Source organism: Dendropsophus ebraccatus, chromosome 15 (assembly GCF_027789765.1).
Source record: "Dendropsophus ebraccatus isolate aDenEbr1 chromosome 15, aDenEbr1.pat, whole genome shotgun sequence".
NCBI classification, from domain to species: domain Eukaryota; kingdom Metazoa; phylum Chordata; class Amphibia; order Anura; family Hylidae; genus Dendropsophus; species Dendropsophus ebraccatus.
Genome location: NC_091468.1, coordinates 71,596,021 through 71,620,754, shown reverse-complemented (window position 1 = coordinate 71,620,754; position 24,734 = coordinate 71,596,021). Strand labels below are relative to the sequence as shown.

At 44.4% G+C, this 24,734-nt stretch overlaps 1 protein-coding gene across 1 annotated transcript in view; it reads right to left on the bottom strand.

Annotated features, from left to right (window-relative positions):
- Nucleotides 1-5,388: 5,388 nt before the first annotated feature.
- Nucleotides 5,389-24,734, bottom strand: part of VIT (vitrin) — a 38,052-nt gene continuing 18,706 nt past the window's right edge. Inside the window, exons 14-26 of the mRNA XM_069954287.1 lie at nt 23,457-23,525; nt 22,128-22,196; nt 19,849-19,917; nt 19,694-19,762; nt 14,745-14,807; nt 13,059-13,136; nt 12,900-12,965; nt 10,305-10,379; nt 9,492-9,639; nt 8,565-8,668; nt 8,045-8,271; nt 6,427-6,940; nt 5,389-5,597 (exon numbers count right to left, since the gene is read on the bottom strand). Coding sequence (XP_069810388.1) covers nt 5,419-5,597; nt 6,427-6,940; nt 8,045-8,271; nt 8,565-8,668; nt 9,492-9,639; nt 10,305-10,379; nt 12,900-12,965; nt 13,059-13,136; nt 14,745-14,807; nt 19,694-19,762; nt 19,849-19,917; nt 22,128-22,196; nt 23,457-23,525 — 1,730 coding nt within the window. The 3' untranslated portion in view covers nt 5,389-5,418. The remainder of the gene's footprint in view (nt 5,598-6,426; nt 6,941-8,044; nt 8,272-8,564; nt 8,669-9,491; nt 9,640-10,304; nt 10,380-12,899; nt 12,966-13,058; nt 13,137-14,744; nt 14,808-19,693; nt 19,763-19,848; nt 19,918-22,127; nt 22,197-23,456; nt 23,526-24,734) is intronic.

Sequence of the window (24,734 nt, the reverse complement as noted above, 5' to 3'; positions counted from 1 at the left end):
CAATTATGAGGATGATCCGGAGGCTGAAGGCAAATTAGTCGGAAATAAAATTTTCACCTCGCTTCCGGTTTGTGTTAAGAAAAGCTAATAAAAATTTGGGTTGTTCCACATGACAGATTTGTTTTCCATCCACTGCTAAGTAATGTGGGAAGTAATGATTCTCCTTGAGGAGACCTCTGGTGTGATGTATGGAGGTCTTACAAGCAGTGCAATGACCCATGGGAAAATATTATGCAAATTAGCTCCCCTGCATGGTATTGCGCAGCCTTTGGGTTCCAGCACCAGCAACCACATCAAAAAGCATAGAGAATTCCCCAAAACTTCCACCCTGTTATGAATGGAGCTGTGGGTCGGTGCATGACTCACAGCTCCATTCATTCTCTATGAAGCTGCTGGAGATAGCCGAGTACATTACTCCATAGAGAATGACTGGAGCTGCGGGCCAATATACTCAATATGTAGATCAGGGGTCGCAAGCTCGCGGCCCGCTAGTTTGCGGCCCCCACCTCATCCAGTGTCCCACATTATATGTGATCGCCCCCAGAACATCCCCCCGCCCCCGCACTCACTGTGTCAGCACTGCCCTCTCTCCCCTGAGGCCGGATCCCAGCACGTACAGCACGCTGAGGACGCGCTGCTGCAGTGACGTCATCCGGCCCCTCATTCATTGGATGGATGGCCGTGGCGGCTCCACGCTCCTGCGGCGCCTCTCTCCTGCCTCTAGCTTACACCGGACGTCACCCGGCAGTTGTTCCCCTACGACCGGATGCAAGCTGGTGAGTATTCTATTGGCGGCCAGGAGGTGGGAAGGCTGGGGGGTTGGCAGTGTGTGTGGGGATGGTGGCCTGGGGGGGTCAGGTGGGATAGTGTGGGCACTATATGGGGGCATTGGCTACTATGTGGGCACTATATTGGGGCATTGTCTACTATGTGGGGCACTATATGGGGGCATTGGCTACTATGTGGGCACTATTTGGGGGCATTGGCTGCTATGTGGGCACTATATGGGGGATTGGCTACTATGTGAGGCACTCTATGGGGGATTGGCTACTATGTGGGCACTATATGGGGGCATTGTCTACTATGTGGGGCACTATATAGGGGCATTGTCTACTATGTGGGGCACTATATGGGGGCATTGTCTACTATGGGGGCATATATGGGGGCATTGTCTACTATGTGAGGCACTATATGGGGGATTGGCTACTATGTGGGCACTATATGGGGGCATTGTCTACTATGTGGGGCACTATATGGGGGATTGTCTACTATGTGGGGCACTATATGGGGGCATTGTCTACTATGTGGGGCACTATATGGGGGCATTGTCTACTATGTGGGGCATATATTGGGGCATTGTCTACTATGTGGGGTACTATATGGGGGCATTGTCTACTATGTGGGGCACTATATGGGGGGATTGTCTACTATGTGGGGCACTATATGGGGGCATTGGCTACTATGTGGGCACTATATGGGGGCATTGTCTACTATGTGGGGCACTATATGGGGGCATTGGCTACTATGTGGGCACTATATGGGGGCATTGGCTACTATGTGGGGCACTATATGGGGGATTGTCTACTATGTGGGGCACTATATGGGGGCATTGTCTACTATGTGGGGCACTATATGGGGGCATTGTCTACTATGTGGGGCACTATATGGGGGGATTGGATACTATACAGGGCACTATAATTGGGATTGGATACTATATGGGGTACTATTCAGTCAGCAGCATGTGGTGACTGTAGTGGAGTGGCTATGGAGGGTTGCTATGGGGGCGTGGCTATGGAGGGTTGCTATGGGGGCGTGGCTAGGGAGGGTCGCTATGCTTGCATTGTTTTAAGGTGGATCCCTTTTCTCTTTTCTATTACAATGATTGCACTGTATAAACATCAACATTCAAATTATCAGATTAAAACAGGAATTAGGTAAACGTATTGTTTATTTTTTTCCTCTTAAAATTTTTGGACCCCCCAGAAAAAAAATTGCTGCTCAGCTCAGAGGCTAAACACAGTGAAACCAAGTGAATATATATTACACAACCCCAAACATGTCTTCTTCTAACCCTGCAGTGAAGAGAAAGGTTGGTGATGAGCACAGACTATTTCAGGAAAAGTGGGAAGTGCAATATTTCTTTGTTGAGCTCAGGAGCATCCCGACGTGTCTTATTTGCACAGAGAAAGTTGCAGTGCACAAAGAACACAATTTGAAACGTCATCACATAACTAGACATGGTGAAGAGTATGAAAAATACCAGGGAGATGAGAGAGCACAAAGGGTTGCTAATCTTATAACAAATCTATTCAGGCAACAAAATTTATTTAAGAAAGCAACCAAAGAGAATGATGCAGCAGTGGAAGCTAGCTACGTGGTTAGTGAAATGATCGCTAAAGCAGGAAAGCCATTCAAAGAAGGTGCGTCAGCCTTTCTGCCAACAGCAGAGCGCATATCTGACCTGTCAAGTGACATTTCTGATCAACTGTGTGAGAAAGCAAAATGCTTCAGTGTATACTCAGTCGCTCTTGATGAGACCACAGACATTACCGACACTGCCCAGCTTGCAATCTTTGTCCGTGGTGTTGATGACAATTTTGAAGTCATAGAGGAGTTGCTCACAGTGATGGCAATGCATGGCCAGACCACCGCTCAGGAGATATTTCATCAGCTGTGCAATGCCATTGAGAATGCTGGTTTGCCTTGGAGGAGGTTTGTTGGAATAACAACTGATGGAGCGCCATCAATGACAGGGAGGAAAAATGGACGGGTGGCACTTGTTCAGAAAAAACTGGAAGAGGAAGGTGTGGAGGAGGCCATGGCTGTGCACTGCATTATCCATCGGCAGGCCCTTTGCAGCAAATGCCTGAAGTTTGACAATGTGATGTCTTTCATTGTGAAATGCATCAACCAAATCAGATCTAGGGGCTTAAAGCATAGAAGGTTTTAGAGGAAATGGAGTCAGAATATGGGGGTGTGCTCTACTTCACCGAGGTGCGTTGGCTCAGCAGGGGAAACATGAGCAGATGTGAAAGCCTTCATGGAGAAAGATGGGGTTGCTGTTCCCTTGCTAAGTGATCCAAAATGCCTCATGGACTTCACACATGAGCTTAATGTACTGAATAAGAAGTTACAAGGCCAGGGGCAACTTGTCAGTGCTGCCTATGACAACGTCAGAGCATTCTCTACAACACTTATGCTATGGACAGCCCAGCTTTCTCAGACAAACCTTTGCCATTTCCCAGCATGGATGCAGGCACACCATTCAGTGCTGAGGAGTATGTGGATGTCATTTTGAAGCTACAGGAGGAATTTGATCACAGATTTGCAGACTTCAAGACGCACAGAGCGACATTTCAAATTCTCCTTTGATGTGCAAGATGCCCCTCCTGTGCATCAAATGGAGCTCATTGACCTGCGGTGCAACTCTGAACTCAGAGCCAAGTTTAGGGAGGTGAGTGGAAAAGCAGACAAGCTCGGGCAATTTTTGAGGGAATTGCCCCCCAGCTTCCCTGAGCTTTCACAAATGTTCAAGCGGACCATGTGTCTTTTTGGGAGCACATATTTGTGCGAAAAGCTCTTCTCTACCTTGAACTTTAATAAGTCCAAGTACAGGTCCAGACTTACTGATGAGCATCTTCAAGCCCTACGGAGGGTCTCAACTGCTTCCTCCCTTAAGCCAAATGTGGCTCGGCTATGCCAGAGTAAGCGCTGCCAGATCTCTGGCAGCAAGAAGTAGGCAGAAGAAGCCATGTTCAATGTTCCATTCAGAAGTTTATGTTCAAAGTTCCATTCATGTTCAGAAAGTTAAATGTTAAGGAACTGTCATTTGAATCTGAATAATAATAATTACATTTCTCTAGTCAGCAACTATATGTGGTTTTAACAGATGAAAAAATAAAAAACTTGGATGACATTGGAATGTTTTTGTAAGAGCTTTTCTTGTGGAAACCCTGATGCGGCCCAGCCTCACCCAGACTCTACCTCCAGCGGCCCCCGGGTAAATTGAGTTTGAGACCCCTGATATAGATAGATATGGACCAGTGTTCATAATGCCACCTCTGTCCATGTCAGGAACTGTCCAGAGCAGGAGAGGTTTTCTATGGGGATTTGCTGCTGCTCTGGACAGTTCCTGACATGGACAGAGGTGGCAGCAGAGAGCACTGTGTCAGACTGGAGAGAATACACCACTTCCTGCAGGACATACAGCAGCTGATAAGTACTGGAAGACTGGAGATTTTAAAATAAAAGTAAATTACAATTTTATTTGACTTTCTGACACCAGTTGATTTGAAAGAATATTTTTGCGTGAGTACCCCTTTAAATCAGAAAACCCCTTTAATCATTCAGATAATGCCTGCACCGTTCCAGGAGCCGCAGGGAGTGCAATCAAGGGCTACATACATCCCCCGGACCTCTGAGTCCCTATGATCTTCAGTCTGTCCTCTATTTCAAGATATTCAAAGCAAAATTTAGGGTAAAATCTTCTTAATGCTCTAATATCCAGAGATTAGCAGTGATGTGTGATGAATCTGATCGGAATATCTTCATATTATAATACAGACAAACTCAGCTTTTTTAATTAAAGACATTTTTATTACAATATACAAAATAATTGCAAGATAGAAAACTCAAAACTTGTGCTGATTTAGCATAATGATATTCGTCTATTGAGGCCGAAACCGAACTGATGTGCATATTATGCAAACTCTACTGTGTAATAGAAACTTGTCATGCGACCCTATGAGGACCAAAAATTCATGACACTGCGCAGTGAAATCAGCCTCCAAGGCCTTCCCAAAGCTACAATAAAGTGCCGTCCATTCCTGGAAGAGCAAAAGGTAGCCCTGCATCTCAATGTTACATGATGTGTGATGAGAAGCCGCACTACAAAGAGACGTGAGCTGCATCTCATACTGTGTGATGAGTGACATTCAGAGCATCGCCACCAGAGGGCGCTACATGAAGGAATAACATACTTTCTGCCTATACATCCCTTGTACAAAATAACATTATAATTACAGGATTGATTTTCTCTGATAGAAAAATAATAATTTTCCAATGCAACACACGATGGACGTCGTCGCTAACCTCTGATTCCGTAAAGTTTCATCTTTACTCACTGATGGGACTAAAGTAGCAGGTAAGTGTGGTCATCTGAGTCTAATGACACGTCTGTCCTTATGCATCTCAGGGTGTCATCATGCATCTCACACGCTGCAGGTTACACGTTCATTCTGAGTAAATAGAGGCTACGAGGATTCCCAGCCGGAAGCATTAGTACGTTCCTGGAATCCTGGGGCCTATACACTGACCTGGCTATATAGTTACATTACGTATTGTAGCTGCTGTGTAGTCATTGCCAGAAAGAAACCCTGTTCTCCAAGCAGTATGTCGCCGCTCCAGCCGTCCCAGCTCCTAGTTTCGTGGTTGGGAATTATACTCTGTACAAATGTTCTGAATGATCTTTCCAACAAACTTATAGAGGCTATCGAATTCATCCACGAAAAACGAGTGGTCCTTATCCGGATCGGTGGCAATAGATTCCAGCTCATCCTGGGCTGCCCAGGCCACACCGACAGCGTAGGCGATGACTCCTGTAAGGAAGAGAAAGGGATTACTGGATCTGGTGATTACCTTTTCACTGCTATACTGCAAATCCTACTACATTCTGCTAAGCTTTAAAGGGGTACTCCAGCTAAATTATTTTCTTTAAAATCAACTGGTTATATAGATGTGTAATTTACTTCTTTTTAAAAATCTCCAGTCTTCCAGTACTTATCAGCTGCTGTATGTCCTGCAGGAAGTGGTGTATTCTCTCCAGTCTCACACAGCGCTCTCTGCTGCCACCTCTGTCCATGTCAGGAACTGTCCAGAGCAGGAGAGGTTTTCTATGGGGATTTGCTGCTGCTCTGGACAGTTCCTGACATGGACAGAGGTGGTAGCAGAGAGCACTGTGTCAGACTGGAGAGAATATACCACTTCCTGCAGGACATACAGCAGCTGGTAAGTACTGGAAGACTGGAGATTTTTAAAATAGAATTAATTTACAAATATGTATAACTTCCTGAAACCAGTTGATTTCAGAGAAAAAAAATATTTTGCAGGAGTCCCCCTTTACAGAAATATACAGAAATTTACAGAAATATAATTGATATACTAAGATAAACTAAGGGTCCTATTACACAGAACGATTTATAACGATTAACAACTAACGAGATAATTTTAGGTTCAGATCTAAGTTAACGAACAACGACATACGAGCGATTTTTCGATCATTGCCTGCAATTACACAGAACGATTATCGTTTATATTAGAACGATTTAACGATTTTTCGCACGATAATCGTCCCGTGTAATAAGGCCCTAAGACCGCTATAGTGTGCTTTGTCTATAAACTGTACAGACTCCATGAGAAAGTAATTACCGCTTCGATGGGCAGCGGCTGCCGGCACCCGGACATCATCGTACGAGCGTCCATCTGTGATGACGATCATGATCTTTCTTTTGTTTGGCTTTGATTTGCTGAATAGCTGATCGGACGCATACGTTATAGCGGCTCCCGTGCTGGTGCCGCCACTCCAGTAGCCGATCCTCATGATGGCGTTCACCACATCTTGCTTTGTACTGTATTTATCAAAGCCGAACTCCAGTCTCTGCTCGTACGTGTACTGCACCGCTCCGATTCTCGTGTCTGTGTCTGAGATCTCAAACTCACTTGTAATATTCGCTATGAACTGGAGGACGGTGCGGAAGTTACCGGTGCCGACGCTGCTGGAGCCGTCAATAACAAATCCAATGTCGGCAGCGTTGAGACAGGTCTTGCTGCAGACTAGTTTGTCGGTGTCGCACATCCGCTTCACCATTGGGTTCACGATCTTAGGGAGACCAAACCAGCTGGGAACATTGACTGAGAAATGACCATTGGTTCTACAAACAGCCTGCAAAAAAATACAAAAAAGTAACGTCATTGTCATTGTGTTACCTAAAGATAAAGGTCCAAAATCACAATATAAAGCTACAAGGTGTGTGAAGACAGCCACTGCTGCCACTGATGACAGCTATTACTGCCACTGATGACAGCCACTTCTGCTACTGATGACAGCCACTGCTGCTACTGATGACAGCCACTGCTGCTACTGATGACAGCCACTGCTGCTACTGATGACAGCCATTACCGCTACTGATGACAGCCACTGCTGCCACTGATGACAGCCACTTCTGCTACTGATGACAGCTATTACTGCCACTGATGACAGCCATTACCGCTACTGATGACTGCCACTGCCGCCACTGATGACAGCTATTACTGCCACTGATGACAGCCACTAATGACAGCCATTACCGCTACTGATGACAGCCACTGCTGCCACTGATGACAGCCACTTCTGCTACTGATGACAGCCACTGCTGCTACTGATGACAGCCATTACCGCTACTGATGACAGCCACTGCTGCCACTGATGACAGCCACTGCCGCTACTGATGACTGCCACTGCTGCCACTGATGACAGCCACTGCCGCTACTGATGACTGTCACTGCCGCCACTGATGACAGCCACTGCGGCTACTGATGACTGTCACTGCCGCCACTGATGACAGCCACTGCTGCTACTGATGACAGCCACTGCTGCTACTGATGACTGTCACTGCCGCCACTGATGACAGCCACTGCTGCTACTGATGACAGCCACTGCTGCTACTGATGACACCCACCAGTAACCAGTAACCTGCAAGTGCCAGGACCCCCGCACACCTCCCACCCACCCCGGGGTACACATCATAAACACTTGTTCTAAAGATTTTTAAAAAGTGAGGTTCCTAGACAACTATTTCACCAACCAGAGTGTATTATCTCACCACGCCGAGGTGCCCCCAGAGAGATGGTCCTATACTGGCAATGGCCGTTCTTGGACTCACATAAAGCCTTAATACTCACCATGAAGGATCCAACTAACACAGACAGGAGATGGGCGGAGTGCACCCCAACCGGAGGCAGCCCCCCCCCCACGTAACACAAAAAGCAAAAAACGGCCAAAAAATACCTTGTCTACGAAGTTTGGTTCCACGACATTGGATCTCTCATTATCATCCGCACCCTCAATAGTAACAAAGAATATATTGATTCCAGATTCCCGAGCGAGGCGGGAGGCCTCCTCCACCTTATCAGTGGGCCAGCCGTCTACAAGCACAATGGCCACGTTCGGGGCTCCGCCTCTATTCCCGCTGGCGTCGGAGAAGTAACTCTTGTTTATATAAGAAAGAGCTTTACCTGCAATGACAATGAGATGGTTTATTCTTCAAAGCAATTAGACACGTTATATAGCAAATACACTAAGTAAAGTGTCCCTGTCATTGACTTGTCATAGAGACATACAATACCACTGTACATTATAAAAATAAAGGTTTTGGGTGGAGAAATTCAGTCTCCAATACCAGATTAATACCAATGGGCCTATCCATTAGTACACTGTGTGTATACAACCTAGTCACATGATCTACACACATGATGTGCTGAGAATGATCATTTTAACAGAGAAATATTGGTGATTTAAAGTAACTTACCGACATTGGAGTGTCCTCCTTTTTGGGGGATTTTGTCTATAGCATTTTTGAGGTCTTTAGAATTAAAGTAAGAGCGGAGACTGAACTCTGTATACGGTTCATCGCTTCAAATGGAAAAGATAGAAAACTGTTTTTGTTATCACTAAACTTAACAAATGACGCGAGAAATGCAAACACGGAATTAAAGACACTTAAAGGGGCAATAGAGGTAAGTATTGTTTTTTCTTTCTCTGCAGCCCCTGCAATATATAACGCTTTGAAGGACGTTGTAATAACTCTTTAACAAACTGTTCTTCCCAGATACATGATTCTTGATCATGTACCACACCATATTAGTGCCACACCATACTAGTGCCACACCATACTAGTGTCACACCATATTAGTGCCACACCATATTAGTGCCCTACCATATTAGTGCCCTACCATATTAGTGCCACACCATATTAGTGCCATACCATATTAGTGCCACACCATATTAGTGCCCTACCATATTAGTGCCACACCATATTAGTGCCATACCATATTAGTGCCCCACCATACTAGTGCCCTACCATATTAGTGCCACACCATATTAATGTCATACCATATTAGTGCCACACCATATTAGTGCCATACCATATTAGTGCCCCACCATACTAGTGCCATACCATATTAGTGCCACACCATATTAGTGCCACACCATATTAGTGCCATACCATATTAATGTCATACCATATTAGTGCCCCACCATACTAGTGCCATACCATATTAGTGCCACACCATATTAGTGCCATACCATACTAGTGCCATACCATATTAGTGCCATACCATACTAGTGCCATACCATATTAGTGCCACACCATATTAGTGCCCCACCATACTAGTGTCACACCATATGAGTTTCTGTTATGTGAACATAAAATATAGACTATAGTAGGTGTTCTTACCCATATTGCACAATACCCATAAGTGGTCCAGAAATCCCAACATCAAGGGCATCTGCCATCTGGTTGAGGAAAAGCTTCTGAAGCCGAAAGCGTCTCTTGCCAATACTCCAACTTCCATCAATAAGGAACACCAGGTCTATTTTGCAATCTGTATGTGATGGATATAATGATGTAATGTATGTAATATGTGATGGACAATAGAGGTACTTTGGGCTATGTTCACACAGCATTTAATATGAGTTTAATTTCAATTAAACTCATATTAAATTAAATTTATAATTCCATATTAAAATATCAATATTTTTGCCACAAATTCGATGGAATTGTGGCAAAAATGTTGATATTTTATTGTGAATTGCCACCAACCTTACAGTTAAAGAGGCACTGTGCTTATTTTTTTCTTTTTATAACAAGCAGTTTTGAAATATTGTTTTTTTTTTTTTTTTTTTTTTTTTTACATTTTCTATGCTTAAATTAACGTTATACATACGGCCACTAGGCGTCTCCCCTCACTGTGCATGTATACATCTGCTGCACGTCCGCATTCAGTAGCAGAGAATCCTGGGGCGCTCACATTGTCAAATATCAGCACAGAGGAAGCATAGAGCACAGTTTGGCCGTATGTATAACATAGAAAACGTAAAAAAAAATAAAGTGAGTATATTGCGGAGCTGCTTGTAATCACATCCCCTGCTCATTTCTTCAATTTTTTTTCACAACACGTAGACTTTGAAATGATCTCCTGGCTGACACCTCTGGCGTACAATAAATGTAATGACAGGACAACAACTACACCAGCACATAGACACATACTTATGCCTCCAAGAGCCGCGATGGCCACTGTTTCAGCAGGCACTCTTGAGATGACTTCTTCCTTTATTGGCCCTCCTGTACAAGGAAACAAAAGTCATATAATCAATCTAACATGGTATTTGATAGTTCACTTAGAGGGGTAACTCCAGATCTTTCAGATCAACTGGTGTCAGAAAATTATACAGCTTTGTAATTTACTTCTATTTAAAAATCTCCAGTCTTCCAGTACTTATCAGCTGCTGTATGTCCTACAGAAAGTGGTGTATTCTCTCCAGTCTGACACAGTGCTCTCTGCTGCCACCTCTGTCCATGTCAGGAACTGCCCAGAGCAGGAGAGGTTTTCTATGGGGATTTGCTGCTGCTCTGGACAGTTCCTGACATGGACAGAGGTGGCAGCAGAGAGAATACACCACTTCCTGCAGGACATACAACAGCTGAGAAGTACTGGAAGATTTGAAGTAAATCATAAAGCTGTATAACTTTCTGACACCGGCTTCTCCGGCGTACTCCCTGAATGTCATCACACCTGCGCGCTCCGAGGCATTTCTCTGCACTTTAAGGTACTGGTGAGAAGTTCCGCTCAGTATTTGAACAAGAACAAAGGGAGCGATATACAGCATCTTCCATGGATTTCAGGGGACATTAATCATATGTCTGCAGAGGACAGGCCTATTGTAAGGAGTGTGGAAATGAAGAGCCTACAGATCGTACTCTCCAAAACGACTATATATTGAGAACGGGAAGTGACAGCCTGGAACAAAGGAACAGAAAACGACTTCCTCGGTTCCTAGACAATGGACAAGTCTGAGAAAGATATGAAAGGTGCAATGGACGGCCACATTAATCACATGCTGACAGGCCACTATTCACACTGACCCTATGCCGGCAATGCTAACTAAGGAGTCCTATGAAAATCACTGTCTTATAAGACGTATGGTGCGGACCTAAGACTTACTGCTTTACATAAACATCAAGATAAATGGAAAAGCCGAATAGCTCGGTGCGGTCTTCATAAAAACCCGAGCATCGTGGCATCTGGTGTAAGAGCATGCTTTAGCACAGCCACCTATAGGAGAGCCGTCATACAAGTGGGGAAAATAGGAGCTCAACCTCTGAGACCCCACTATATGGGAAATGAACCCTCTTTGGGTATAGATGTGTTTGTATATATATATATATATATATATATATATATATATATATATATATATATATTCTTGCTGCACTGACACCAAATGGGAATAGAGAATCCTCCACCAAACCTTAAAAAGTCACATTTCAACACAACCACCTTAATACCACCCAAAATACATATAAATATAAAATAAGTTTACATACGCCGTGAAAATTTTTGTTTTCTTGTCCTTTTTTAAAGAATATAAAAGATAACACAAAAACTTTCTTCTCTTAGAAACATAGAAACATAGATGATTGTCGGCAGAAAAAGACCACTGGGTCCATCTAGTCGGCCCTTTTAGTATTTTCTTCCTTATTATCTTAGGATAGATATATGTCTATCCCAGGCGTGTTTAAATTCTGTTATTGTAGATTTACCAACCACCTCTGCTGGAAGTTTGTTCCAGGTATCTACTACTCTTTCAGTAAAATAATATTTTCTTACATTGCTTCTGATCTTTCCCCCAACTAACCTCTCACTGTGTCCTCTTGTTCTTGAGCTCAGTTTTTTACTAAAAACACTCCCCTCTTGAACCTTATTTAGTCCCTTAACATACTTAAAGGTTTCAATCATGTCCCCCCTTTCCCGTCTTTCCTCCAGACTATACAGATTCAAATCCTTAAGTCTTTCCTGATATGGTTTATGCCTCACACCCGCCACCATTTTTGTAGCCGTCTTTGGACCCGTTCTATTTTATCAATGTCCTTTTTTAGGTGAGGTCTCCAGAACTGGACACAGTATTCCAGATGTGGCCTCACCAGAGCTCTATACAGCGGGATCACAATCTCCTTCTTCCTACTGGTTATACCTCTAGCTATACACCCCAGCATACCATTATATATACACACCCCAACATACCATTATATATATATATATATATATATATATATATATATATATATACACACCCCAGCATACGATTTGCTTTCCCCACCGCCTGGTTGCACTGGTGACTCATTTTAAGGCTTTCAGAAATCATTACCCCTAAATCCTTCTCTTCTGAAGTCTTTTCCAACACAGTACTGCCGATGTGATACTCGGATAGAGGATTCCTCCTCCCCAAGTGCATTATTTTACATTTGGAAACGTTGAACTTCAATTTCCACTGTTTGGACCACGTATCTAGCAAAGCTAAATCATTTTCCATATTACTGACACCTCCAGGAATATGCTGAGGTTCGGGTTTGTATGAACTCGAATGCTCGGCATCAGATTCCCGCTGTCTGCCCGCTCCGTACAGCGGGAGGACCGCCTGGAAAACTGGGATACAGCCTATAGATATGGCTGTATCCCAGTTTTACAGGCTATCCTCCCGCTGTATTCACCCTCTCCATGGAGCGGGCAGACAGCGGGAATCATTACCGAACCAGGTTCGGACCATCCCGAGACCCAAGTCAACATTTTATAACACAGCAGACCTGGTTCTGAAAACCCCCTCCAAGGGTCCGGACCCGCCTCCACCTTCACCTCCGGTTTGACTTGAACTGAAAATGAGACAAAAAGAAATGGATTCAACAAACATAAAATGAAAAGCAAAGATGGATGGGAGAGTAATGGGAGAATAACAGCGCTAGTACCAGGAGGGACAATAGGCTTCGTTTCAGGGACCTCCTCCACCGCCTTCCAGGATGTTTCTGGTTCAATGTTCTTTGAATCTGGAATAAAGTAAAATCTGATGAAATGACATTAAAAGAAATGTGAAAGTCAGCGATAAAATTCATGACAAAAGATTATTCTTTTCTTTAACAAACACATTTAGCCCCGACACCTGGAGCACCCGTGATTCCAGGGCACCGTCCATATGACAGGGGATAGAATACATATCACAACATAAAATAATATAAACAACATACAGTAATATAAAGATGTCCTAAAACCGTGGTTTGTGTAAGAAATTGGTTCCTGCATTTCACTGGAAAATACCCCATGATTGGTCAAAGTGCTTTGGGGTCGGTAGAGGGTGGGCGTAGCATTACGGAAGTGAGTACCTCCCTGCTCTATCTGCCCTGTGTGTGCTCTGCTGCTAGTTACAGGACATGTGCTGCCCTCTATCTGTCCTGCGTATGCTCTGCTGCTAGTTACAGGACATGTGCTGCCCTCTATCTGTCCTGCGTATGCTCTGCTGCTAGTTACAGGACATGTGCTGCCCTCTATCTGTCCTGTGTGTGCTCTGCTGCTAGTTACAGGACGTGCTCTCCTGCTAGTTACAGGACATGTGCTGCCCTCTATCTGCCCTGCGTGTGCTCTGCTGCTAGTTACAGGACGTGCTCTCCTGCTAATTACAGGACATGTGCTGCCCTCTATCTGCCCTGCGTGTGCTCTGCTGCTAGTTACAGGACATGTGCTGCCCTCTATCTGCCCTGTGTGTGCTCTGCTGCTAGTTACAGGACATGTGCTGCCCTCTATCTGCCCTGCGTGTGCTCTGCTGCTAGTTACAGGACATGTGCTGCCCTCTATCTGTCCTGCGTGTGCTCTGCTGCTAGTTACAGGACATGTGCTGCCCTCTATCTGCCCTGTGTGTGCTCTGCTGCTAGTTACAGGACATGTGCTGCCCTCTATCTGCCCTGCGTATGCTCTGCTGCTAGTTACAGGACATGTGCTGCCCTCTATCTGCCCTGCGTATGCTCTGCTGCTAGTTACAGGACGTGTGCTGCCCTCTATCTGTCCGCTCTCTACACAAACACTATGTGCTCTACTGCTATTTGCATGACTTTTAGCGTCCTCCACATGCACAACATATTTACATGTCCTGTACTGCTGTCCGGTAACTCCTGGATGCGGCCTGTCTGTACACGGAAGGCGCTGGTAGTAATAGAACAATACCGAGCCAAATAATGACTGACTGACTAGTCCATCCCTATGTACATGATAGATAGAGATGAGCGAACCTGCCGAGGTTTCGGGTTCGTATGAACCTGGACTCTCGGCTTCTGATTCCCGCTGTCTGCCCGCTCCATGGAGAGGGTGGATACAGCCGGAGGACCGCCTATGGCTATGGCTGTATCCCAGTTTTCCAGGCAGTCCTCCGGCTGTATCCACTCTCTCCATGGAGCGGACAGACAGCGGGAATCAGACGCAGAGAGTTCAGGTTCATACGAGCCCCCAACCTTGGCCGGTTCGCTCATCTCTAATGATAGCGTCATATCTATATAATACATGTGTAGGGGAATAATTATAAACTAAATCTGCCTGAGAATATGAATTTTTGCATTAATAATAGCAATAATAATGATGATGATGAGGATAATAATAACAATACTTACTGCTCTGTGAGAAGCCGGAGACCCACCTGTCAAATTCGGAAACGCCAGATCTGGGATTGGAAACTGGAAGGACATAAAATATAAGAAGATTGTTATGAGATGTTTCATTCCCCCAGACGCACATTACACTAAGAAATCTATGATATGTAATATGGCTTATTGTCACATTCTCAATCAATAATATAATACATTTACATTATCTGCATTGTTAAAGTGAATCTACCATCAGGTCTATGGAAATTCGTTTTTTACTACCTTATTGGCGCTGACGCAGGGATCCCGGTGGTGTGGTCCTTTTTTCATAATGCCGTCTAGTTGTCCCACTTAGTGCAGTTTTCTTGTTGTGCACCGGCCTGGCTCTATGTACTGGAGGTGCACCCAGTGTAATGATATCCCCTCGGTGATGCGGCTCCATTAGAATCAAGCATGGCAGTGTTACCGAGGGAATATCATTACGCTGGGGCCGCTGTGCTGCCTTCAGTGCATAGAGCGGGTCGGTGCACAACAAGAAGACAAGAAGATGGTGCTGAGCACAGGAGCCAGGCACAGTTTCGAATAAAGGATTGCCACACCACCGGGATCCCTGTACCGGTGCTGTGCCGAAATTTGTTTCCGTAGTCAGATGATATATCCGCTTTCACTACTGTTCTAGACAAACACAGGATCTTGTATATATAATGCTTTGGCTGCGTATAGTAATATGGTTATTGGGGCTTTTCCTGGAAGGTGACTACTCCTGGGAGGGATTTCTCCACAAGACAAGGTTATCAGGGTGGAGCCACTTTGACACGTTTGCATTTTGGGTAAACCATCTATATTGATCATTTTAGTAGTTTTTCATGAATTGTGGATACATTTTCAGGCTGTTTTAACGACAGTTGTTTGAAGATAATTTGCTGTTAAATTATATATATATTTATAATAATTATATTAAATTATATATATATATATCATTAGCGATGTCCATGCAGCATGCAGCCCTTGCTTCTAGTGTAAAATAATAAACCTAATACATACCTCTCCGCTCTCTCAATATTCTTCCAGCTGCTGGAACTTCTAAGCCGGTCTGTGAAGTGACAGGCTGCTCAGCCAATCAGTGGCCACGGTGCTGTCCTGTCTCAGCCAGTGATTGGCTGAGCGGGCTGTCACTGCAGAGACCGCCTCAGATGTTCCAGCAGCAGATGCGGGAGAAGGCAGACGTTAGGAAAACATTGGGAGCGTGGAGAGGTATGTAGATGTATAAGTTTATTATTTTTTACACAGTTATCATCTGTGCATCTCTATTACACATAGCCATGCACGTCCGTTGGCTGATGATTTTTAGGCAGGATATGATCAGCCGATGATTGTATTTATTGGATGATCGCTGTCTTTATTACTCGGATCAATAATTGGCTGAATCAGTGGATTATATAATAGGGCCCAAACTCCTGTACTTTGGCATAGAAGTATGGTGCTGAGCCAGCCCAGAGCTTCATTCATACAGCTGCATACACTTGCTTTAGGAAACAACGATTTACTTGGAAAGTATAATAGATTTTCTTGTGTCAAGATAAAGCGTGAAGATCCACTTGATGGAACACTATGAATATGGTGACCTAAAACCTAGGGTGTTTTTCCTGGAGTGCTCCTTTAACCATGGCTGACCCATCTCCCTTGGACCACACTGACTGCGGCTTCTTCTTCATAGAGCTCATCTCTGTACAGTAGACTGTTTCTTTGGACTTATGATGGTTTGAGTAAAACCAATTGCAAAAAAAGTTGATGGAAGTTTTGGAAGTTACGGAACATCACGATCAAACCAATGGACTTTAAACGTATGCAAATGCTGTGTGATCTGGCCAGTGTAGATAGTAAAGTGGCCATCAATGGTGTGGCTGTACTGTAGCCTAAGTCAACGCGAGTGAGGTATAAATAGTAAAAGAGAAGCTTCATTGCCATCAGACAGGGATTTAGGGAAGGACACCGATCTCGCTTCGTGTTTATGCTTAGAGATGTAGAAGGGGGCAACACTTTCCTGTTTTCAACCACATGAGATGGTTTTACGATAAAATATCGAGGGCCACATTCTTTAAATGAAGAAAATTAAACTTCACTCTCCTCTAAGAAGCAGAAAGAAATATGAAGCTATGAAGACCAAATGCCAGGACAATATGTACCAAGTGCACCTTCTATTTAAAGGATTTGCCCTGTTTTTGTTTTTTTAAGGTCCTGATACCAATGAGCTGATCACAGAGTATTCCGCTGTTAGGAGCTCTAGCCACCAGGGTTTCACTAGCATCAGGGGTGCAGGGTGAATAGAGAGGCGCTCCATTTATCATGGGAGCCAGGACTAGGTAAGTATGCAAGGTTTTTTTTTGTAATTGGCCAAAACAGGTCATTAGTACTCCAGGCGGTGGGGAGTGGGGAGGGGGGCAATATTACCATATGGGGCACGGTATTGCATTATTACCATACGGGGACACAGGAGGGCATTATAACATATAGAGGCAGAGGATGGCATTATCACAGGCATTAGCACAGGGGGTATTATTAATACATGGGATACAGGGGAAGTATCACTATATGGAGGACTGGTGGGCATTATTAATACACGGGGCACAGAAGGGCAGTATGACTAGAAGGAAGTGCAGGAGGTACTGTAAATACATGGGGCACACTGGATGATAACACATAGGGCACAAGGAACATTATTACTGTATGGGGGCACAAGGGGCATTGTTACTGTATGGGGGCACAAGGGGCATTGTTACTGTATGGGGGCACAAGGGGCACTATTACTGTATGGGGGTACAAGGGGCATTGTTACTGTTTGGGGGCACAAGGGGCACTATTACTCTATGGGGGCACAAGGGGCATTGTTACTGTTTGGGGGCACAAGGGGCACTATTACTGTATGGGGGCACAAGGGGCATTGTTACTGTATGGGGGCACAAGGTGCATTGTTACTGTATGGGGGCACAAGGGGCATTGTTACTGTATGAGGGTACAAGGGGCATTGTTACTGTATGGGGGCACAAGGGGCACTATTACTGTATGAGGGTACAAGGGGCATTGTTACTGTATGGGGGCACAAGGTGCATTGTTACTGTATGGGGGCACAAGGGGCACTATTACTGTATGGGGGCACAAGGGGCATTGTTACTGTATGGGGGCACAAGGTGCATTGTTACTGTATGGGGGCACAAGGTGCATTGTTACTGTATGGGGGCACAAGGGGCATTGTTACTGTATGAGGGCACAAGGTGCATTGTTACTGTTTGGGGGCACAAGGGGCACTATTACTGTATGAGGGTACAAGGGGCACTATTATTGTATGTATGGGGGTACAAGGTGCATTGTTACTGTATGGGGGCACATGGGGCACTATTACTGTATGGGGGCACAAGGGGCATTGTTACTGTATGGGAGCACAAGGGGCACTATTACTATATGGGGGCACAAGGGGCACTATTACTGTATGGGGCACATGGGGCACTATTACTGTATGGAGGCACAAGGGGCATTGTTACTGTATGGGGGCACAAGGGGCACTATTACTGTATGGGGGCACATGGGGCACTATTACTGTATGGGGGCACAAGGGGCATTGTTACTGTATGAGGGCACAAGGTGCATTGTTACTGTATGAGGGCACAAGGGGCACTATTATTGTATGTATGAGGGTACAAGGGGCATTGTTACTGTATGGGGGCACAAGGGGCACTTACTGTATGGGGGCACAAGGGGCATTGTTACTGTATGGGGGCACAAGGGGCACTATTACTATATGGGGGTACAAGGGGCATTGTTACTGTATGGGGGCACATGGGGCATTTTTACTGTATGGGGGCACATGGGGCATTGTTACTGTATGGGAGCACAAGGGGCACTATTACTGTATGGGGGCACAAGGGGCACTATTACTGTATGGGGGCACATGGGGCATTGTTACTTTATGGGGGAACAAGGGGCACTCTTACTGTATGGGGGCACAGGAAGACTTAATTAATGATTGGATGTATTGTGGAGCTGTATATCCCCATACCAATATGCAGAATGAGTTCAACTTTACAGGTAGCCTGAACCCGAGCATGTGGCATTTGATTACTTGTGGCTGAAGAAGTTGTATGCAGCCCAAAGGCTTCCTGGAAAACATGGCTGAATCCAACTTCTATAGCCACCGGTAATCAAATGCTGAGTGTTTGAGTTCGGATGAGTGTGCTGAAGGTTTTCTCATCTCTAGTAGCCTTTAAAGTGGTTTTCCTACAATTTATCACAATGCCTTATCTATAGGATACTGGATAAAGAGATGATTGGTGGGGTCTATTTACTGGGACCTCTGCCATTCATTAGAACAAGGGGGAAATGTGCAGCCAGCGCTCTATTCACTCTCTATGGGGAAGCAAAGTTCGGAAGTTGAAAAATTATAGATCAAGGCTCCAAAGAGAAATAATTAAGGTGAATGTACCATTAACTAAGTGATTTTTTTCACTACCTTGTCAGTGCCAGCGTGGAGATTCCGGTAATGCAATCAGTCTTTCAAAATGTAGCCCTGTTCCTGCGCTCAGCACTGGTTTCTTCATGTGCACCAACCGGTTCTATGCACTGGAGGTGGGCCCGGCCCCCCCAGTGTAATGATCTCCCCTCCCGTGTTCAGTGCATAGAGTGGCCCGGTGCGCAGAAGCCGGGCAACGTTTGGAAAAATGGACTGCGTCACCGGGATCTCCACACCGTAACCAACAAGTTAATGGTATATTCGCTTTAAACACTGACTGTGTGCACCACTCCTTCATTGTGGGGGTCATTTCTCCTCCATTCTGATAATTGTCGGGGGTCCCAGTTGTTGGAACCCACTGATGACCTTGTTGTTTCCTATTCTATAGAGAGGAGACGATTATTCCATATAAACACTGTACAATGTTGGGTTCCTTAGTTTGGTTCACTCATTGCAGCTCTCGCTTCGTTACCTTGAGTATCCCGCGTTTCCACCGGCCAGAAGGGAGCAGAAGGGGGAGCCACATTGCTGCTTTCTGGAGCTAAAACAACGAGTTGGATATTAGTTGGGATTATGTTATAATACACAGGACGTTGTACAGGTCTCTACAAGAAGGGACGCACATACCTGCCGGTATCCGAACTGGTGGAACATTCAGTCTCTGGTTTTGGCTTAACCAATCCCGTCTTTGGGATGCTGGAACGGGTGAAAGGACAGTGGTTACTTTCTGTATACACCCAATGGTTACTTTCTGTATACAACCAGTGGTTACTTTCTGTACACAACCAGTGGTTACTTTCTGTATACTGTAGTGGTTACTTTCTGTATACAGCCAGTGGTTACTTTCCGTATACACCCAGTGGTTACTTTCTGTATACAACCAGTGGTTACTTTGTATACAAGTGGTTACTTTCTATTTACAGCTAATGGTTACTTTCTATATACAGCCAATGGTTACTTTCTGTATACAGCCAATGGTTACTTTCTGTATACAGCCAATGGTTACCTTCTGTATACAGCCAATGGTTACTTTCTGTATACTGCAGTGGTTACTCTCTGTATACAACCAGAGGTTACTTTCTGTTTACAGCCAATGGTTACTTTCTGTATACAGCCAATGGTTACTTTCTGTATACTGCAGTGGTTACTCTCTGTATACAACCAGTGGTTACTTTCTGTATACAGCCAATGGTTACTTTCTGTATACTGCAGTGGTTACTCTCTGTATACAACCAGTGGTTACTTTCTATATACAGCCAATGGTTACTTTCTGTATACAACCAGTGGTTACTTTCTGTATACAACCAGTGGTTACTTTCTGTATACAGCCAGTGGTTACTTTCTGTATACAACCAGTGGTTACTTTCTGTATACAACCAGTGGTTACTTTCTGTATACAACCAGTGGTTACTTTCTGTATACAACCAGTGGTTACTTTCTGTATACAACCAGTGGTTACTTTGTATACAACCAGTGGTTACTTTCTATATACAGCTAATGGTTACTTTCTGTATACAACCAGTGGTTACTTTGTATACAACAAGTGGTTACTTTCTATATACAGCTAATGGTTACTTTCTATATACAGCTAATGGTTACTTTCTGTATACAACCAGTGGTTACTTTCTATATACAGCCAATGGTTACTTTCTGTATACTGTAGTGGTTACTTTCTGTATACAGCCAGTGGTTACTTTCTGTATACAGCCAGTGGTTACTTTCTGTATACAGCCAGTGGTTACTTTCTGTATACAGCCAGTGGTTACTTTCTGTATACAACCAGTGGTTACTTTCTGTATACAACCAGTGGTTACTTTCTGTATACAGCCAGTGGTTACTTTCTGTATACAGCCAGTGGTTACTTTCTGTATACAGCTAATGGTTACTTTCTATATACAGCCAATGGTAACTTTCTGTATACAGCCAGTGGTTACTTTCTGTATACAGCCAGTGGTTACTTTCTGTATACAGCCAGTGGTTACTTTCTGTATACAACCAGTGGTTACTTTCTGTATACAACCAGTGGTTACTTTCTGTATAGAGCCAGTGGTTACTTTCTGTATACAGCCAGTGGTTACTTTTTGTATACAGCCAGTGGTTACTTTCTGTATACAGCTAATGGTTACTTTCTGTATACAACCAGTGGTTACTTTCTGTATACAGCCAGTGGTTACTTTTTGTATACTGCAGTGGTTACTTTCTGTAACCATTTGCGGGGAGTCTGACCTCCGTGCCCCATTGGGATCTCTAGATCGGCACTGTGGCTGCTTTGCTATCAATGGAGCCGTGATCGGAGTGTGACCCACAGCGCCATTCTTTCTCTCAAACCACCAGAGACAGCCGAGCACAGCACACAGCACAGCAGCTTCATAGAGAATGAATGGAGCTGCGGGTAACATGCCGACCTGCAGCTCCAATCATAGCAAATAAGCCGCAGTGCCGATCTAGAGATCCCTATGAGGCACGGAGGTCAGACCCTCTCCAATCATGTACTTGTTCCCTATTCTCTGGTTAGAGGACAAGTAAAATTAGATCGGAAAACCCCTTTGAAGAATATAGTGATGCCACATAATCCCATATCCTGTAAGCCGAGACATTGTGTGACCATTTTGTGATCCCCTCATAGGTCACAGAGCATACCAAAAACATTCTCCATAAATGTCAGAGTCCTCTCCAGACACTAGTCCTCTATGTCCATGTAGGTGCTATAAAACACAGCTATAAACTGCTGTTAAATGCGCAGAGCGTTGTGCCAGTAATCGTGCCATGTGTGTATGTATCAATATAAAAAACAAAGTATCATACATTCCCTCGAAGGAAGTGTCACCCTCCAATCCCGGAGTGCATTCTATAATAACATTGAAAGGAGCAGAGAAGATCTTTGGATCGTGGTTCAGTGGTTTTACCTTCAGAGTCATATGTGTCCACAGACCAGTTTGGATTTGATGGGGGGGCAACATTGCTGCTCTCCGGAGCTATAGAAATAGAGAGATGGGAAGGTAATATATGTAACTGCAGATAGTAGAAGTAACAGTAGTCATGTAACTGTACTTAAAGGGGGTTCAAGCTTAGAAAAATACAGATCAGTACATAAGGACACTACATAAGTTTCTTACTACTCAACAGATAATGGCGGCATGGATCAGGAGTTGTTTTCATGCTGCCATGGCTTGCTGTGGATGTAAAGTGGAACTCTGGTGGCACTTTTTTCAAATCCACTGGTACTAGAAAGTTATTCAGATTTTTATTGCTGCGTTTATAACGATCGAATTCGAACGATAATCGTACGTGTAAACGCAGCGAACGATCAAACAACGAACGAGAAATCGTTCACTTTGATCTTACAACATGTTCTAAAATCGTCGTTCGCAAAAAATTTGCATATCGTTCCGTGTAAACAGTCGTTCACCGATTTTTCCTATGTGCGAGATAGGCTTAAACGATCGCAAAACGAATTTTCCGTATGATATATCGTATTGTCTAAACGCTCATCATTATGAAAAAAAAAATCGTTACTCCGACATCGTTAATCATACGATCGGGCGAATTATCGTTTTGTGTAAACGCAGCATAACCTTTTTCAATCATGTCTTCTAATACTTATCAGCTGCTGTATGTCCTGCAGGAAGTGATGTTTTCTCTCCAGTCTGACACAGTGCTCTCTGCTGCCACCTCTGTTCATGTCAGGAAGTGTCCAGAGTAGGAGAGGTTTTCTATGGGGATTTGCTGCTGCTCTGGACAGTTCCTGACATGGACAGAGGTGGCAGCAGAGAGCACTGTGTCAGACTGGAGAGAATACACCACTTCCTGCAGGACATACAGCAGCTGATAAGTACTGGAAGACTGGAGATTTTTAAATAGTAAAAAATTCTTAATGTTAACATTACAAATGTTAAGGACTACAGTTGCCATGTTTCCTCTCCCACAGACACTGACTATATTGGCAACTGGCCCTCTATTATAAGGTATAAGGAAGGGTCATAATTATTCTGTTTTTCCACATCAACACCCTACGTAGACTGTCCAATCCCCGGCATCTGCCACATTTAGAGAAAGGAGAGGGGAAACATCAGGTAAGAGTGGAGATTGCAGGCAGCAAAGGGGACCGGATACAGTACAGGGTGTTATACCCGCAGGAGATGAACCCCAGCCGCAGGCTATGTGACTGCACAGAAATGGACGCTAAGCTCCGGACATTAGTGGCTGCACTTCTATGATATATACACAATTATTACCTTGTGGTCGACGCTGCACAACCGGAATGTTCACCCGACTTGGAGTTTGCCAGTCACGCCGTGGGGAAGCTGCAGCAGGAAGAGGTATATTAGGCCATATAGAAATCTCAAACTATGAATATTGCAGATATCAAATAGATAATTATCAAAGAAAATCTTCCTGTGTATTTTCGTACAATGTGTATTGTTCTTTTTTGTGTATATCTCTCACAGTGTTATGTATGTGGTAGGAGCTCTACATCCATAGACTCTCGTGAGGGGGACACAAGTAAGAACCGCCAAAGGTTCCTCTTACTGTAACAAACTCCAACAAGGGACCTATCTCATGGTCAGGTATATAATAATGCTGGGCAGTAAATAAATATATATATAATGGTATGCTGGGTTATATATATGTCACGATTGTGTCTAAAAAGGCATCAGTGCCACCCTCTGCGGTGAAGATCCGACCTCTGCGCCAAAGACTGCGCTTTTGGCATTAAGTCCGTGCCCGGTTTTATTATGTTCTTTGCTTATGTCTTCTGTGAGCCGGTCCATGTTTTCTTAGTTCTCCCTGCACTTTCCTTGTTGTGGTCTGTTCACTAATTGTCTCTGCTGTGTTGTGAGTGACAGGTCTCTTCTCCTCTGGATTTCTGTGATTCTCTTGTGTGTTTCTCCTGCTCAGCCTATCTGCTCGGAGTCCGGGACTTCTGTTCCCTTATAGCTTGGTCTCTCCCTTCACCCTGAGCTCTTGATAGCTTTGTCCAGCTTGTCTGGTCTAGATCCAGCTGTTGTCTTTCAGGCTGTATTCCTGGTTTCCTGACTTTTGCCTGTTTCTTGCCATTCTTTGTGTTTTGGTTTTATGTCTCGCTTTGTCCTCAGTGTATCTTACTTAGTCCTCAGTGTTCCTTGCTCTGTCCTTAGTTCTTCTTGCTACTATCTTCGGCTTTTGGTTCTCTGTTTACCATGTTGCATCTCTGGCTTTCATCCTCCATTGGTTTGGTCCCCTGTTCTTTGCTGCTTCTTGGTCCTGTCCTTCTGTGTGACTTTGCCTTGTCTACTGTCATTGTACCTTGTTTGCCTGTACTGTGTCGTCTGTGTTTTGCACTTATTTGAGTGCAGGGACTGACGCCCAGTTGTGGACGGTCATTTAGGACCTGCACTGCAAGTAGGTAGGGACAGTGTGGGGGGTGTTAGCCATAGGGCCCACTTGTCCTTTGTCTCTTTGTTCCCCCAGGGCCTGACAATATATAATGGTATGCTGGACTGTGTGTGTGTGTGTGTGTGTGTGTGTGTATA